The following is a 15,507-nucleotide window of genomic DNA, read 5'->3' on the forward strand; positions in this document are numbered from 1 at the left end:
CCATGAACTGGTGAAGGGATATGGAAGAAAAGGAATCTCTCCAAGATGCATGATGAAAGTAGACATGCAAAAAGCATACGACTCAGTGGAATGGCCTTTTCTTGAACAAGTATTACACTCCCTGAATTTTCCCACTAAATTTATCTCTTGTATTATGGCTTGTGTCAGAACTGTGAATTACTCTATTATGTTGAATGGAAATCCTCTACAACCTTTTGATGCAAACAAGGGACTCAGACAAGGGGACCCCTTGTCCCTTTATCTGTTCGTAATCATTATGGAGTATCTGAGTAGATTGGTCAAGTCAATTGATAAGGTGAAGCACTTTAAATATCATCCTAAATGTGCCAGATTGAGAATTGTCCAGTTGGGGTTTGCCGATGACTTGTTACTATTCTCAAGAGGTGATCTAATATCTGTGGGGGCTGTATATGACTGTTTCAAGAAATTCTCAGATGCTTCTGGACTTAATGCAAATTTGAACAAGAACTGCTTATACTTTGAAGGTGTAAATCCTGCTGTCCAGGAACAGATATTTAAACAGGTTGGGTTTCACAAAAGGGGAGTTGCCTTTCAGGTATCTGGGGGTGCCCCTTAGTACCAAAAGATTGTCCATAGCACAATGTCAACCTTTGTTAGATAAGATGCTAAGTAGTATCACTTCTTGGGCTGCTAGACTACTCTCCTATGCTGGGAGAGTACAATTGACTAAGAGTGTCTTTACTGCTCTACGAACTTTCTAGTCACATATCTTTATTCTACTAAAAAGGTGCTAGAAATGATTAATACTATCCCAAAGGGATGTCTGTGGACTGGAAGTACTGATAAGACAAAGAAAGCTCTCATCTCCTGGGAACACTTGTGCAAACCAAAGGCAGTAGGGGGCTTAAATTTTACTGATATCATGGAGTGGAATAGAGCAGCAATTTCAAAACTTCTGTGGAACCTGAGTCATAAAAAGGACAAATTATGGGTTAGGTGGGTTCATAACTATTATATTAAGACACAAGCCATCTGGGAAGTGCTTCCTAAACAAGCATCTTGGGTGCTTGTCAAGATCCTGAAGAGAAAGAAGTACTTTGAAAAGGCAGGTTATACATATGCAGACTACCTTACTATGCCTAATTTTTCAATTCAGAAGTTCTACAGAGAACTACGACCTATATACCCTAAAGTCCCTTGGAGGAAGATGATTTGTAACAACTATGGACTGCCCAAATGGATATTTACATTTAGAGTAGCTGCTATGGGAAGGCTGTATACTAGAGATAAACTTGCTAAATGGGGAATCACAAATGTCCTAGACTGTCCACTATGCAACAGTGCTCTTGAGTCCATTAGACATCTGTTCTTTACATGTCCTTTTTTTAGCTATGTTTGGACTCAACTACTGGCCTGGCAAGGGATAAGCAGAACACCACAAAACTGGGATGTGGAGCTGATATGGATATCAAGAAATACTAGAAAATCAGTGGGGGCTAAAATATTCAAAATGGTTGTTGCAGGGTGCATTTATCATGTATGGAAGGAAAGGAATTATAGAATGTTTCAAACCAAATCCACGACTGCTGCACAGGTGATCAAGACTGTCATTCAGGAGGTTTGTTATAGAGGAAATGTAAGGGCTGGAATTGAACTAAAATTGAGATCCATGAACTTTTACCCCTGTGTGGTACTAGTTAATTTAGTAGGTGTTTGGTTATTGCTAGGGGAACTGTTGATAGATAGGCAGGGGCTGAAGATGTGCTAATGTAACTTCAGCTTCTTTTTTTGCTTTGTAACTCTCATACTGGTAATAAAATTCTTTTATTTTCAAAAAAAAAAAAGTATGAGGAAATCTACGTAATATTTTATGTGGTATAGAAGATGAAATAACTAATAGGAATACATGAATAACTAAATTTGGCATAACTAATCATGCATTACTAATATCTGCATAACTCTTAATGAAACGAATAGGGATAATTTGGCCAGTTAATAGGTATACTAAAATTGTTACAACGGGATTATAATAAAAAGATTAAATAATTACAAATATTTAGTAAATAAAAATTTTATTTAGATATTTAATTCATTAGACTAAAAATAGAATTAACGAGGTTTAATATACAATAAAATATGTATTTAGTTTCACATCAAATAAATTGAGATAGACTTTTTATTTTCACTTCTAGCCTTGCATTTTTCAGAGAACATGGGGAAAAATACTTTGAAGCAAGACATCTGTCATTTGGTGCTTTAACCGAAATTAGTAATCCCAGAACTCTTATCCCACATTGAATAGAAATCAAAATAATACTCCTTCCGTCCCAAAAAGATTATCCTCTTTTGACTTGGCACAAAGTTTAAGAAATAAAGATAGACTTTTGAAATGTGTTGTCCAAAACAAGCCTTAGATATTTGTGTAACTGTAAATCAGCTCATGAAGTTAAATTGTTTCTAAATATAGAAATGGGACAATTTTTTTTTGGACAGACTAAAAAGAAAAAGAGAACAATCTTTTTGAGACTGAGGGAGTACTAGTTACCATATGTAATAAGGGGGAATGTAAAATTTTTGTCGTCCTCAAAATACTCCTTAATCCTATAGGGCTGCTCCACCTTTGCACTTGGGCCTTGTATGAAAACAAAATAGGAATTTTTACTCATTGTAGCTTCTTTTAAGACCTAATTATTAATATTAACTACCCTTTTATTTAATTATATTTAGTAGCTAATTAACTTTTCTAAATTACAATTGGTAGCTATATCAAAAATACATATCCAAATACATATATCTTTCTTTTTTCCCAATCACTACCCATTTCAGATTTTTCATTCTTCAAAATCCTAAAAAATCTCTTTCCTCTTCTCTCAACCACCACTACCACGGTCGCGCCTCCTGCCTCTCTCTCTTCTCCCTCTCCCTCTGTGCTCACCCCTCTCTCTCTCTTTTCACTCTATCCGGTGATCGGCGGGTGTTTGAGTGGCCTGAGATGGCGGTGGCGGCACTGATCTGGCCGTGTGTATTTTTGGTGTTGGCGGTGATGGCACTGATTTTGAGATGGCGGCGGAGAAGATGATGTGGAGGTGGAGAGATTAGGGTTTTGGTGGTGGTGGAGAGATTAGGGTTTTTGTTGGTGGTGGTGGTGTCTCAGATTAGGGTTTTTGGTGGTGGTGTTGTCTCAGATTAGGGTTTTGGTGGTGTTGGAGAGATTAGGGTTTTTAGTGATCGTGGTGTCTCAGATCTGGCCGTGTGTATTTTTTGTATTTTTGTGTGTATTTGTTAAAAGATGAAGCTTCCAAAACAAGATTTTTATCAATCTATGTGTTTCTATATGTACAGGCTAAGGCGGCTAAGCGATATCCATGTCCTTACACATTCACCGCTCTACTGAATGTAATGGCAACAGTTCAATGTTTTGTTGTTGCAGTAGTTGTGGAAAGAGACTGGAACGAATGGAAATTGGGGTGGAACATTAGACTTCTTGTTTTTTGAGTGTATTTTCTTAATAGGCAAATACACTGTTTTTGAATGTATCTATCATGTGTTTGAATTTTTTTGTCTTGTATCCATTCAAATACATGAAAATTTGAATGTATTTGGCTTCATATGTAGTTGGAATGTACACAATGTATTTGAGATACATCAAAGAAATACATCAAAAAAAGCCATTGAAATATATCAAAGACAAAAAAAAATTACTAAAATACATCAAAAAAAAAAAATCACTGAAATACATCAAAGCAAAAAAAAAAAAAAAAAAAAAAAAAAAAAAAAAATCACTAAAATACATCAAAAAAATAATATTAATATCTAATTTAATAGCTTCACCGTTAAAGGCTAAAATCAAGGATCTTGTTTTTTTTTTTTTTTTTTTTTTTACCATGTTCTCATGTATTTGTTGACACACGAAAACATACACTATTTTGTCAAAATATAGTTACAAGTGGTAATATTTAAAAGGGTAGCTACAAATGGCAGGAAGCTACAATAAGATAGTCATTCGAGTAATTTTACCAACAAAATACTCGTGGATCTCATATGTACTTTAACTGAGTAGCAATCGTAGTTTCCACTTGTGCCTCTATGAAAATAAATACTCTTGTATGTTACAAAATTTTTTATTTTTAAAATGTTTTACAGGAAAATAGATGTATTTTTTTTTTTTTGTGTTCGGTACATAAGCAAAAAATATTATCTTTAAAAACATTTGTATATAATCTAGACAAGTACTCTGAGTGGTTGGGGTGGTGGGGTTGGGGGCTATAGGGTGGGTGAAGATGAGATGTATCGGAGGGGGGTAGGATATAATGAACATAAAATGCCACTTCTGAAACTTGATTTTCCTATTTCCAAGGAAAGTCATTTTCCTCATTTTTAAAAAACTTATTTTTCTGGAAAAATGATTTTCAAAAATTTTACCAACCAAACATGAGAAAACTAAAAAACATTTTCTGAAAAATATTTTGCTCCATAGCGAGCACAAATTTTATTTGTTTTAAACCTCCAAAATTTTGTATTTGTTAATTCTCCTTCCAAACTTCTCCTCATAAATAATTTGTTCTTTAAAAATTATTCAATTATGTGACTAAGAAACTTTAATTATTGTTAAGACCTACCAACAAGATAATAAATAATTAACATGACACTATGCAATAAACAAATGAGACATAAGTTATATTTTTTAATTAATTTTACTGTTTTTGTATCATGAGTTTGGGCAGCAAAGACGCCTCATATAACTAGTATTAGGTATAAATAAGGGAAAAAACATAACTATACAATAATATAAAAGTATTTACAGAACCTTTGCAGAACTATTTAATTAACATTGAATGGCAGTTTAGGAATTACATACGGTAATGATTTCTCTCTCTATTAATTGGGCGAGATTAGGGGCACGTCATTACAGCATAATAATTGATTCTCTTCCTACATTTTTGCTAAAAAAATTATATTCTACAACGACAATTGTGTTCCTAGTTTCTTTCCATTTTAGTTATATGATTTTGCCGTATATTATGTTTATACCATAAGTATATATGGTATGCTTTAGATATTAGATATAAAAAAGTTATACCATACATATACTACAAATATATATTTATATTTAGTAAACTTTTTTCACAAAAAAATACTTTCTAACAAATTTATTCCATGAATATGCAACTTTTACCTATATCTCATAATTTATACCAGAACTACAACAATAAAAAAATTATATCAGGTATATCTAATATTATACCTTAATACGACTATAGTATATGTTGAATTATACTATGTATAAACACATACCTCTAAAAATGAATTATACCATGTATATATAATATTATACCTCAATAAATTATAATATAAATGAATTATACCATGTGTGTGTGTATGTGTGTGTGTGTCTATATATATATATATATATATGGTCAATTAAATATTTCTTTTAATGTCATGGTGATTAAGAAAATTAAGGTAGTGTATCAGTTAAAGAGGAGAGATAAAAGATGATAAACATTAAGAGAATATAACTAAATCCCTAGTTTAGTGGTATACATAATTTTTACATCTTTTAATTAAATGTACGTTTTTTTCTAATATTTTTAAAATGTTAGTAAAAATTGTTATTTTTGAGGAACTTTAAAAGTTGTGCTAATTATGTGGCAACATTTAGAAGTGTGACAAGCCACGTAAAATTCAATCTCAGGATTGCAAATCTCAAAGTTAAAAGTTCAACCAAATTCAGAATAAAGTAATCTCTCTCATATTTTATCCTGATATTGTTATCACTTATCTCGCAAATCAAACTTATAGTGTAATTAAATTTTCTAAAACAATGAAGGATAATTTTCTCATTATAGAAATAGTGGAATGGCTAGATTTAAGCAACTGGCGTCCATGTAGGCCATAGCTATAGCTGCAAAGAATAGTCTCTAAAAGCTATGTGAAAGAGAGGGCAGACCAGAACCGAACCAGATACATCAAATGCCCTTAGCGTGTTAGCAAGAAAAGAAGAATCTTCTATTGATCGATCGAATCAGGAAGAAAATCTCAAGCCAAGGGTTTTTTAATTCAAACGAATAGAGAATGAATAACTTACTCATAATCTTATTGGTCCACACCACTTCAAGGTGTATTCCTTTAAACTTTGTTCTACCAACGAAGTTCCTAAGATCTGCAAAAGAATATTTCCTCGCATGATCAAGAAATCGCAAATAAAACTCAAAAGACAACTGTATTCATGGTTAATGGATATTATTCTCACCTTAAGCAGTATTTCCCAAGTCTGAATCATCTTTTTTTTTTTTTTTTTTTTTTTTAAGTTAATAGTCAAAAACACATTTGAACTATCGTTTTTTCGCGAGTTTCACACCTCCAACTATCAGTTGTTCCCTTTTCCTACCTGAACTATCACCATATTTTAGGTAGAAAAAGGGAACAATTGATAGTTGAGGTGTGCCTTGATATGTAAATGGTGACAGTTCAGATAAGAAAAGGAAACAACTGATAGTCAGGATGTGAAACTCGTAAAAAGATAATAGTTCAAGTGTGTTTTTGGACCATTATCTCTTCTTCTTTTTTATCACCGAGAAATCCTGGGAAAGCCCTTGGGCACACGGTGCCATCACATCAAATATGACAAATGACACATCAACGAGATATTCAACTACAAAAAGGAAATCAAACTCGGACAGAGTCAACAAGGAGAGAAGGAGCCAAGTGCAAGATAGACCCACGTATACATGTATCAACAACTTCAAACATTATCTCATCGAGCATTACAAAGCATATTTTTATTTTTTATAAGGGCAATAACTCTTAACTCAGAACAGAGAGAGAACATACAATTAGTCAATGTCTTCATTACATCCTACCACGATTTTATGACACAACAAGGAATAACCCAAAGCAAAGTACGTAGAAGTACAAGAGGGCAAGAGACCATCTCATTCTTCAGCGGCACTCGCAGCACTTAGATCCACATTGAGGTCCAGAACCTGAAGAAAGACAATTAACTCACCTCCGTTAGGTACTCTAAATTCAATAAATACATCTTTTTGTAGTACACGTTTCATTTCCTACACCCTTCCCCTTTTCAAGGAAGGAGTGGGGAGAAAAAAAAGTTGAAGGTGACAAGGTATACTAATTGGAAGTTCTATTTGATGAAAAAGAGGCAAAACTCCAATATCAGATGTCTTGAGTAGGGTATTCTGATATAGAAGCTCCGCCTTCGAAAAGTGAAAGTATCGTGCTCACAATATCCTCCAGGGTCCTATTTTCTTCTACATATACAGCTGGTATAATAACCTTTCTACCTAGACTCACATCTCACCTCAATAACACAGACATTGGGAAGGACAAGATTTAATAAGCCACCAAAATTAGATCTCAATTACTGAAATCTTCTCACTTTTTTCCATTTACTTAAGAGACACATAATATAAATGCTCCGCAATACAACATGGAAAATGATGCGTGGCCTACTTTACTTAAACTTTTGCAGATTCTTGAAAAGGATGGGGAGGGAGCGAAAGCTATAAAGGGTTGACCTCCTTTAGCAAGTTCATTGTTTTCCAGAATATGCAAACTAGCACCAAAATGAAAACATACCTTTCCAGTTATCAGGGTATACATATTGAGGACATCGTCAACAGTCGACTCAAAGTGAGTTGTGGCGTCATAGCTCTGTTCAAACACAAAGCAGGCCATGTCATGCTAGGTAGACCTTATGACAATCAGATTTCGAAGTGACTAAGAGAGAGACTCACAGTAGAAATAAAGCAATTATCTAAAGAGGGCTCATTGACAGGTTCGAATCTGTCATATGCTTCAAAGAATATCTCATCCACTTGCCCTAGAAGATCAATGCCAGGCTTCAGTTCACTCTCTGGATTATCAGTTTCTGCCTCTGTTGAGACAAATGCAATGAATTTGCCCTTTGGAGCAACATTATGAGTGTACGAACAACAGAACAGGTACCTGAAGATCCAAACACTCAAACCCAAGTAAGAAGACATCCCACTAATTTCCAAAATGTTAAGAGTTCTTTGCAAACCAAGTCAGCACAACAAACATTTTCAAGGATGAATAGCTTCTCTAGGAACATATAAAGTAGAAATAGTATTGGTGCTATTGCCAATCCGCAATAAGACCGCCAATCAGATCTACAAACGGTTTAGTATAATGTTCATAGTTTTTTGCATTAGTTGTTACTTGTTAGTTCAATGCTAAACCAGAACTCCAAGCAATGATTCATTACTTGTGGAATATCTGTTGATACAATAAATAGTCAGCAGCCACGTATTTATAATCTATGTTTCTACTTGAGGAAGCTGATTACAGTTAGTAAAGATCAATAATGCACAAACGCTGATCATGTTATAGTCCATGTCTAGTTCCCGATCCTGAATAACAAATACAATAAATACTTGAAATCAACTTAATAAAACAATAGTGATGTGCCTTTTTACCAACCAATGTCAGCCCCAATCAAAATCCCCCACTAGTAGGTATAATAAATTTGTAGCTTTGTATTGAAATTTGAAACCTAAGAAAGCTGAAACTGAGCCATTTCAAGCCAAGTATTCATTGTTTAGGATCCACTCGTAAATATATCAACCATGGCAAATACCACTTTACCTATAATGGCACAGAAAAACTTTTTCAATTCCACAACAATCTATGCAAAAGATGAAATGGGGTTACACGGCCAGATCTGTCAAGAAAAGGAATGTGCCAAAGCTAACGAACTCCCACCCTTCTTCTTTTTGTGAAAACTTAAGCTAGCTACCCAAATAAATGCGACGGTGAGAATCAAATCACGGACCCCACCATTGATAATGAATTAAAGCTGAAGTAAAATTGTATCAGCATATAAGAGAAAGAACTTAGAAACGTTAGTTATGGAAACTTGGAATGCATTATTATGAGACTGAAGATCTTTCAAACATCGAAAACTATAAGTCACATAACATGATATATCAAATAGAAAGCGAGCGAGCGAAAGCCATGGCAATTGTTGCACATATGTTAGAATATGAGATCGTTATAGTTAGAATAGAAAATTTAAAGTGGAACTGGAAAGGTAGTCTCTTTCATCCACTCCAATGAAAATTTAATAAAATAATTTATGTTCTTATTAATATTTTAAAAACTCTCTTTTGGTTATTTCATGAAAAGTGTTCATGCAACCTGGGTAAGGTAAAAGGTGATGACTTTGAACTGAACAAATTTTACCTAGTTAAATGAAGCTTAACGATGCAATAGTAAACCAGCAAGCAAGAAGGATCAAACAAGTCTAACGACAGATAATTTTTATCTCAAGAGTGAGCTTTGTTTTCAACTCGTTTGGTTACCTTTAAGCTCTAGCAAGAGTTGCAGAAAAAAAAAAATTGCAACATGCTGGAGAAGAACTTACATATCAGATTTACGGCCCAATTGTTTTTGGGGTAAGATAATTTGCACCGAGTGAGAATCACTGGTATTTGGAATTGGGTGGCTCATAATTGCAATAGCTCTTGCAACTTTTCCAACCTTTCTAACCTGCAATAATATGCTCTGGGTTTATAACTTAATCGAAACCACTTAAAATGAATAAGTCAGACATGCCAATGGTAAGTAGTTTGACATCTCCTAAGCAACATTGTCCATGCAGCGCCCACTGTGATTTACACGGAGAATGGTCTTTTCTTTTTTGACAAGTCAAAAATTTTCATTTAACACCATATTGGTGTAAAAATTATGTGCAAGATGTGCACGTGACTCTACTTGAGTCATCTGTTGTCTTCTACCAAGTTTGACCAAACCTCCTGTACCTAGGAGTGGCAAACAGGCGGGTCAAAAATGGGTTAACCAGAAACGGATAAAATATTCGACCCACCCATATTTACCAGGGGAAAAAATGGGTTAACCGATGGATAATATGGAAATGGAATCATGCAAATACATTCAACCGGAAATATATTAGAGCTTCACAAGCCAATGAGTAAATTACAGAGGCCAAGACAAAATCTGAGTTTACCAATTTAAAGGCCAAGCACAAAACTGAAATGTTGCAATGTATCAGCAAATTACTAGTCTCAAATTAATCACCATTCACTGTTCCCATCAATATTGCAGTAAAACAAATTACTAGTATTACTAGAAAACATATAGACAAGCTCTGCCTTTATTGTTTATCCATATTTTAAGTTGGATAACATGGGCTGACCCATATTTTGGCACTTTTTAAAATATCAGGTATCCAACCCATTTCAAATGGGTTGGGTTGGGTTGGGCCGATAATCATAAATCTTAACCATTTTGCCAACCCTACCTGTACCACATTGTATTTTCTCCTTGTACTAATAATGACCAAATACAACAACAACAACATACCCAATGTAATCCCACAAGTGGCTATATTGCATTTACGAAGTCATTAAAATTATCAGCTAGAGCATTTATTACCTTGTTGGTCAAGTAAGAAGGATCACACACAACTTTCTTGCACGTAGCTGTCTCTCCTTCTGAAGTGACACCACAGACCTTTCCTTCTTCATCAAACTCCACCTGGGATTTAAGGAGACATTCTATTGAGGACATAAAGAGCCTGTTTGGATGGGCTTATGCCTATAAGCTGTTTGCAGCTTATAAGCTAAAAAAATAAGTTGGGGTAGTCTAACTTATTTTTTTTGGCTTATAAGCTGTTTTCAGCTTATAAGCTGCTTTAGATAAGCTAAGTCAAATGGGTCCAATTATTTTTTTGAGCTTATTTTAAGCACAAAATGACTTTAAGCTGGCCAGCCAAACACTCAAAAAAGCTGAAAACAGCTTATAAGCAACTTATAAGCCAATCCAAACGGGCTCAAAATCAAAGATACCTTTTATACTCTGCCAATACAAAAATATAAAGTTTACCTTGCATTCAGGTTTGTTCAACATATAGGTCCCACCATACACAGCACTAAGCCGAGCAAATGCCTAAGTTAAGCAAAATATATACCAAATCGAAATGACTCAAATCAAAGAAAGAAAAAGCTAATAAGTTCAAGAAACTTTTAAGATGATGGAGGATGACTAATAATAACAAATGCAGAAGGTACAAAATGTAAAGAGGAACTCAAGGTGGTACCTGGGGAAGCTCTCCTAATCCGTATAAAGGGTAGATATATGGTGATCCTCCTTGAAAACGTGCAACAGACTCAGCATACAGCTATGACATCACATTGAACAAAAGTTAAGACATAAGAACATTGAACTTTAAATACCACTGCCTTGAAAAGTTAAAAGCAAAACAATTTGATTCACCTTCATTCTCTTCACCGTTTCCAAGGCAGGTTCGTCCAAGTAGCGGTCATCTCTGTGTAATGCTAATGCATGACCAATGAAATCCACAGTGTTGTCATCAAGACCATATTTTCTGATAAAAAGAAGAATTATCATAGCCCCGGTTCTATAAATAGATTACAATTTATCATTAAGAAATCACATAGAATGATTAAATATTAGAACTTCAACAGTTTCTTATCTTCTAAGCATCAGATCCTCTCACCGCTATAAAGCATGATAAGAAATGAACCTCGAACCTAACTCAACCACAAAAACTAGCTCATGATGCAAGGATTGCCAAGACCTTATTAAAGAAACAACAGCCAATTCCCTCAACTAATGTGGGACAAACGTTAAGAAAGCATTAGACAAACCACATATTTCATAGGCACCTTCCATTAATTTTACCCAGTAGTTTTATTTCTTCGGCTTTTTTTTTTTTTTTTTTTTTTTTTTTTTTTTAATAACCAAATTTTACTCAGTAGTTTCTTCCCACATATCTCTTAATAACAGGCAGAAGAAACAAAATCTAAGAGAATTGAACAACGTTTATCTCTGACATGAATAGCCTCACTCAACTAACATATGGAAAGAAATAAGAGGAATAGAAAATTCAAGTCGCATACGCAATAAGCTCTCTTGTTGTGACTCTTGTTAGATCCATCCCTTCATGTGTCTTTGGATCACTCTCCTTATAATCTTGAACATAGATAAAGAATTTCCGAGCACGGCGTTTCTCAAATATGCCCATTAAAGGAGATTTAAGTGCCTCCATATCTGTGGCAGGCACTTTGTGGACCTATTTCATCAAGTAAATGAGAACTGTAGGTTAGAGCAAAGAATAATCTAGAAACTAAAAGCTGACACCTTGCAATAGCACCAGAAGAGAGAAGTGTACCTTTCCTTTATTATACACAAAGCTGCCATCAACAGCTTTGAAGTATAAATATTTTGTGACATCGGTGTGGATTAGAACTCGTACAAGTGCACCATTGGCCATAATGAACTGCCCCAGCCAATAAGTTAGAACACCAAATCAAACACTGTCCATTAAGCAGATAGTCAAAAGAGAAAGAGGAAAACCTTAGGGATCATGTCAACATTATATTCCTTGCTAGAACCCAATTGAGCTGGGGGCTTGTCACTTCCCCTGAACCTCTTATAGAGCTGAAAGCAGAAAACTCAATCAGACAAATGTCGGAAACAGAAAGCAACAATTGTCAACAATTACGGGACCCTTACCTGGACAAGATTGAGGGATGTCGATTCTCCTCCATAGTAGTCATTCCTGTCCATGTGTAGGACCTATTTCACAAGAAAGAAGCAGTAAAACCAGGCAACTCAAGTTAAACAGAATGTCAAGCATATCTCATAAAAAATAAATACATAAATAAATAAAAGACATCAAGAGAAAAAAAGATAAATTGTTCTAATAGAGAGTATCCCCACATTCTTTCTTTATACAGACAGGAGAATTAAGGTGTGTTCAGTATGGAGGAAAATATTTTCCAATTTTTCCATTTTCGTTTGGTCAAAAATTTTGAAAAATATTTTGGGAAAACAAGTTCCTTAAAAATGAAGAAAATGAATGTTAAAGAAAATGAATGTTACCTGTTTCAAAAGTTCCTTAAAAATGAAGAAAATGACTTCCCTATTGGAAGTAGGGAAAACAAATTCCACAATGATTATGTCACACCCACCCTCCAGCACACCTCATCTTCAACCCCACCCCTGTAACCCCCATCCCACCACCCCACACCCCTACTGCCCCAACCCCCACCTCCCATCGTATTTGTCTAGATTATATACAAATGCTTTTAAGATAATATTTTGTGCTTGCATAACGAACACAAGAAAATAAGTAAGAAACCCACTTACTTTCCTGGAAAACATTTTCCATGGAAAATATTTTCTTCATACCGAACACATCCTTAGTTGATTTTGGCATCATCCTTTCACGTGTACTTTTCATTTGCTCTGCTCTTTTACTACTTCTACCCCACAAACAAACAATTAAGTTCAATAGACAAATTCGCAACATTTCTCAAAAGAGATACAACAAGAACTTTTACCTTGCATAGGCTTAAATATAGCCTACAAATACGGGTTTTGTGGATGGTTCAACAATAACAACATACCAATGTAATCCCACAAGTGGGGTCTGAGGAGGGTAGGATGTACGCACACCTTACCCCTACCTTTGTGGGGATAGAGAGCAGCGACGGATCCAGGATTTTTCATTCAGGGGTTCGAAAAAAATAACAAAAGCTAAATACGGGCTTTGTGGATGGTTCAACAACAACAACATACCAATGTAATCCCACAAGTGGGGTCTGAGGAGGGTAGGATGTACGCACACCTTACCCCTACCTTTGTGGGGGTAGAGAGCAGTGACGGATCCAGGATTTTCATTCAGGGGTTCAAAAAAAACAACAAAAGCTAAATATAAAAATAATGTTGTCAATAGGAATCGAACCTAGGATGCTAGAGACAATTTTGAACACCCTGGACCGCTTGAGCTAACCTTTTGCATTTGTTCAGGGTATTCAAAAGTTAATATATGTACAAAATCTACCCTATATATACACTGTAATTTTTTGCCAAGAGTATTCGGGTGAACACCCTTGCCACCCTCTAAATGTGCCCCTGGTAGAGAGGTTGTTTTTGATAGACCCTCGGCTCAAAAGAAAAGAAGAATTTGAGCAGGGTTTCAAGAAAATAAGACAGGAAAAATAACAGGAGACAAAGCAAATGAAGCAACACATAGTAATAATCTAACACTGAAGAAAAAGAAACTACGGGATCACTAAATAATACTACAGTTTTGAGGATGGTTCAGGTGAATAAATAAAAGTATGAACATGTGAAACTCAATTGAGAAAGGGATTCTACTTATGGCAAGTGAAGAAGCAAACTAGGGAATTACGGGACCCATTAACAAGTCAATACGATAGCACATAGAAACTGAAATTAGACTATCGGATAGAAAGACAATTGAAAATCCAGAAATAGATACAAAAGTAAGAAACCAATCGAAGAAATGAAAAGTAAAATAGACATACTTAAGCTAATTCAAGTGAAGAAAGCTAATAAAAACCTTAAGACCATCAACGGAGAGAAGACCACTGAGGATGCATTCCTTAAGGCCTGTGCCAAGCACTATCACATCGTACTCTTCATCCATCTTGAGGATCGTTCTATATTCTTACACCCCAATGAAATGATTTAGGCTTCTTTAAATGGTTTATCAGCACCAACAGAGAAATAGACTATTTTTATGACCCAAAAAAAAAAAAATCTAGTGTTATAAAATGGCTACAGCAGGGACCAGCACACAAACACAAGTATGCTTTGATGATGGAACAAGGAAACCCCATCAAAAAAATTATTTATTTCACTTTTATGTTTACCTACCGAAAGTGACTTTTCAGTTTTTTATAGTCCATTTCAATTTATTTGTCTTGTTTTAACTTGACTTAAAATTTAAGACACTAAATAAGACTTTTGAATTTTATGATATTAAATTAAAAATATGTAAAATATACTAAAATGCCTTTTGATCTTGTGATCTTAACATGTCAGGTGGAAAATTAAAATTAAAGAGCTATCAACAAAGGAAAGAGACTTTTAAACAGATTAAAAAATGTCAGACAAACAAATTGAAACAAAAGCATTATTTATTTAACCAACAAAGGTTTTTTAAAATTATTTCTTTCTTTTTTGTGTATACAGATCGACACTGATTTTTGAGTTTTTATAGTTCATTATATACATTTTTTTTCCTCTAAAGTGCTAATAATTCAAAAGAATATTTTTCAGCAAGACATATGGGATTGTGACTGAAGCAACCAAGATGCTCTTGTCCATTGTTATTAAAATAAAATTCCCAGAATTGCAATCACAAAAGAAACATTCCCATTGATATACACTAAAGTCAAAAAGAAAAGAATGTTATTTTAATTCAGAACGCCATTTTAATTTACTAACTTAAACAGTTTATGTTTAATCAAAAGTTTACATTTCTTTCTGCAAAAAGTTAAGCATAAAATCATGCACACACAATGGAGTGTCGAGATGTATATTTCTGTCTTGCCTTTTTTTTTTTTTTTAAATGACAAAATTTAATAAAAACCGAGTAAAATTTACTTGGTGATTTGATCGTAATGGTTGTAGTACGTGATTCTATGGTTGTACGCTATAATTTAAGGATCGATGAGCGTGAGTATG

General features: G+C 34.5%; 1 protein-coding gene across 3 annotated transcripts; it reads right to left on the reverse strand.

Annotated features, from left to right (window-relative positions):
- Window positions 1–6,687: 6,687 nt before the first annotated feature.
- On the reverse strand, window positions 6,688–14,478 carry LOC132031481 (guanosine nucleotide diphosphate dissociation inhibitor 1). Of its 3 annotated transcripts, XM_059421464.1 has the most exons (14): window positions 13,757–13,771; window positions 13,159–13,268; window positions 12,523–12,585; window positions 12,364–12,447; window positions 12,179–12,286; window positions 11,907–12,079; window positions 11,260–11,371; window positions 11,084–11,164; window positions 10,870–10,932; window positions 10,420–10,521; window positions 9,389–9,513; window positions 7,740–7,950; window positions 7,582–7,656; window positions 6,688–6,968 (listed from the first exon to the last, which is right to left on the reverse strand). In XM_059421464.1, exons 2-14 carry the CDS (start codon window positions 13,171–13,173, stop codon window positions 6,918–6,920), a joined length of 1,263 nt encoding a protein of 420 aa, XP_059277447.1. In that variant the 5' UTR covers window positions 13,174–13,268; window positions 13,757–13,771; the 3' UTR covers window positions 6,688–6,917. The 3 variants fall into 3 exon arrangements, with proteins under 3 accessions (XP_059277447.1, XP_059277446.1, XP_059277448.1); XM_059421463.1 differs by lacking the exons at window positions 13,159–13,268; window positions 13,757–13,771 and adding an exon at window positions 14,378–14,478; XM_059421465.1 differs by lacking the exon at window positions 13,159–13,268 and having other exon boundaries at window positions 13,757–13,810.
- Window positions 14,479–15,507: the final 1,029 nt, after the last annotated feature.

The sequence above is a fragment of the Lycium ferocissimum genome, chromosome 9 (assembly GCF_029784015.1).
Source record: "Lycium ferocissimum isolate CSIRO_LF1 chromosome 9, AGI_CSIRO_Lferr_CH_V1, whole genome shotgun sequence".
NCBI classification, from domain to species: domain Eukaryota; kingdom Viridiplantae; phylum Streptophyta; class Magnoliopsida; order Solanales; family Solanaceae; genus Lycium; species Lycium ferocissimum.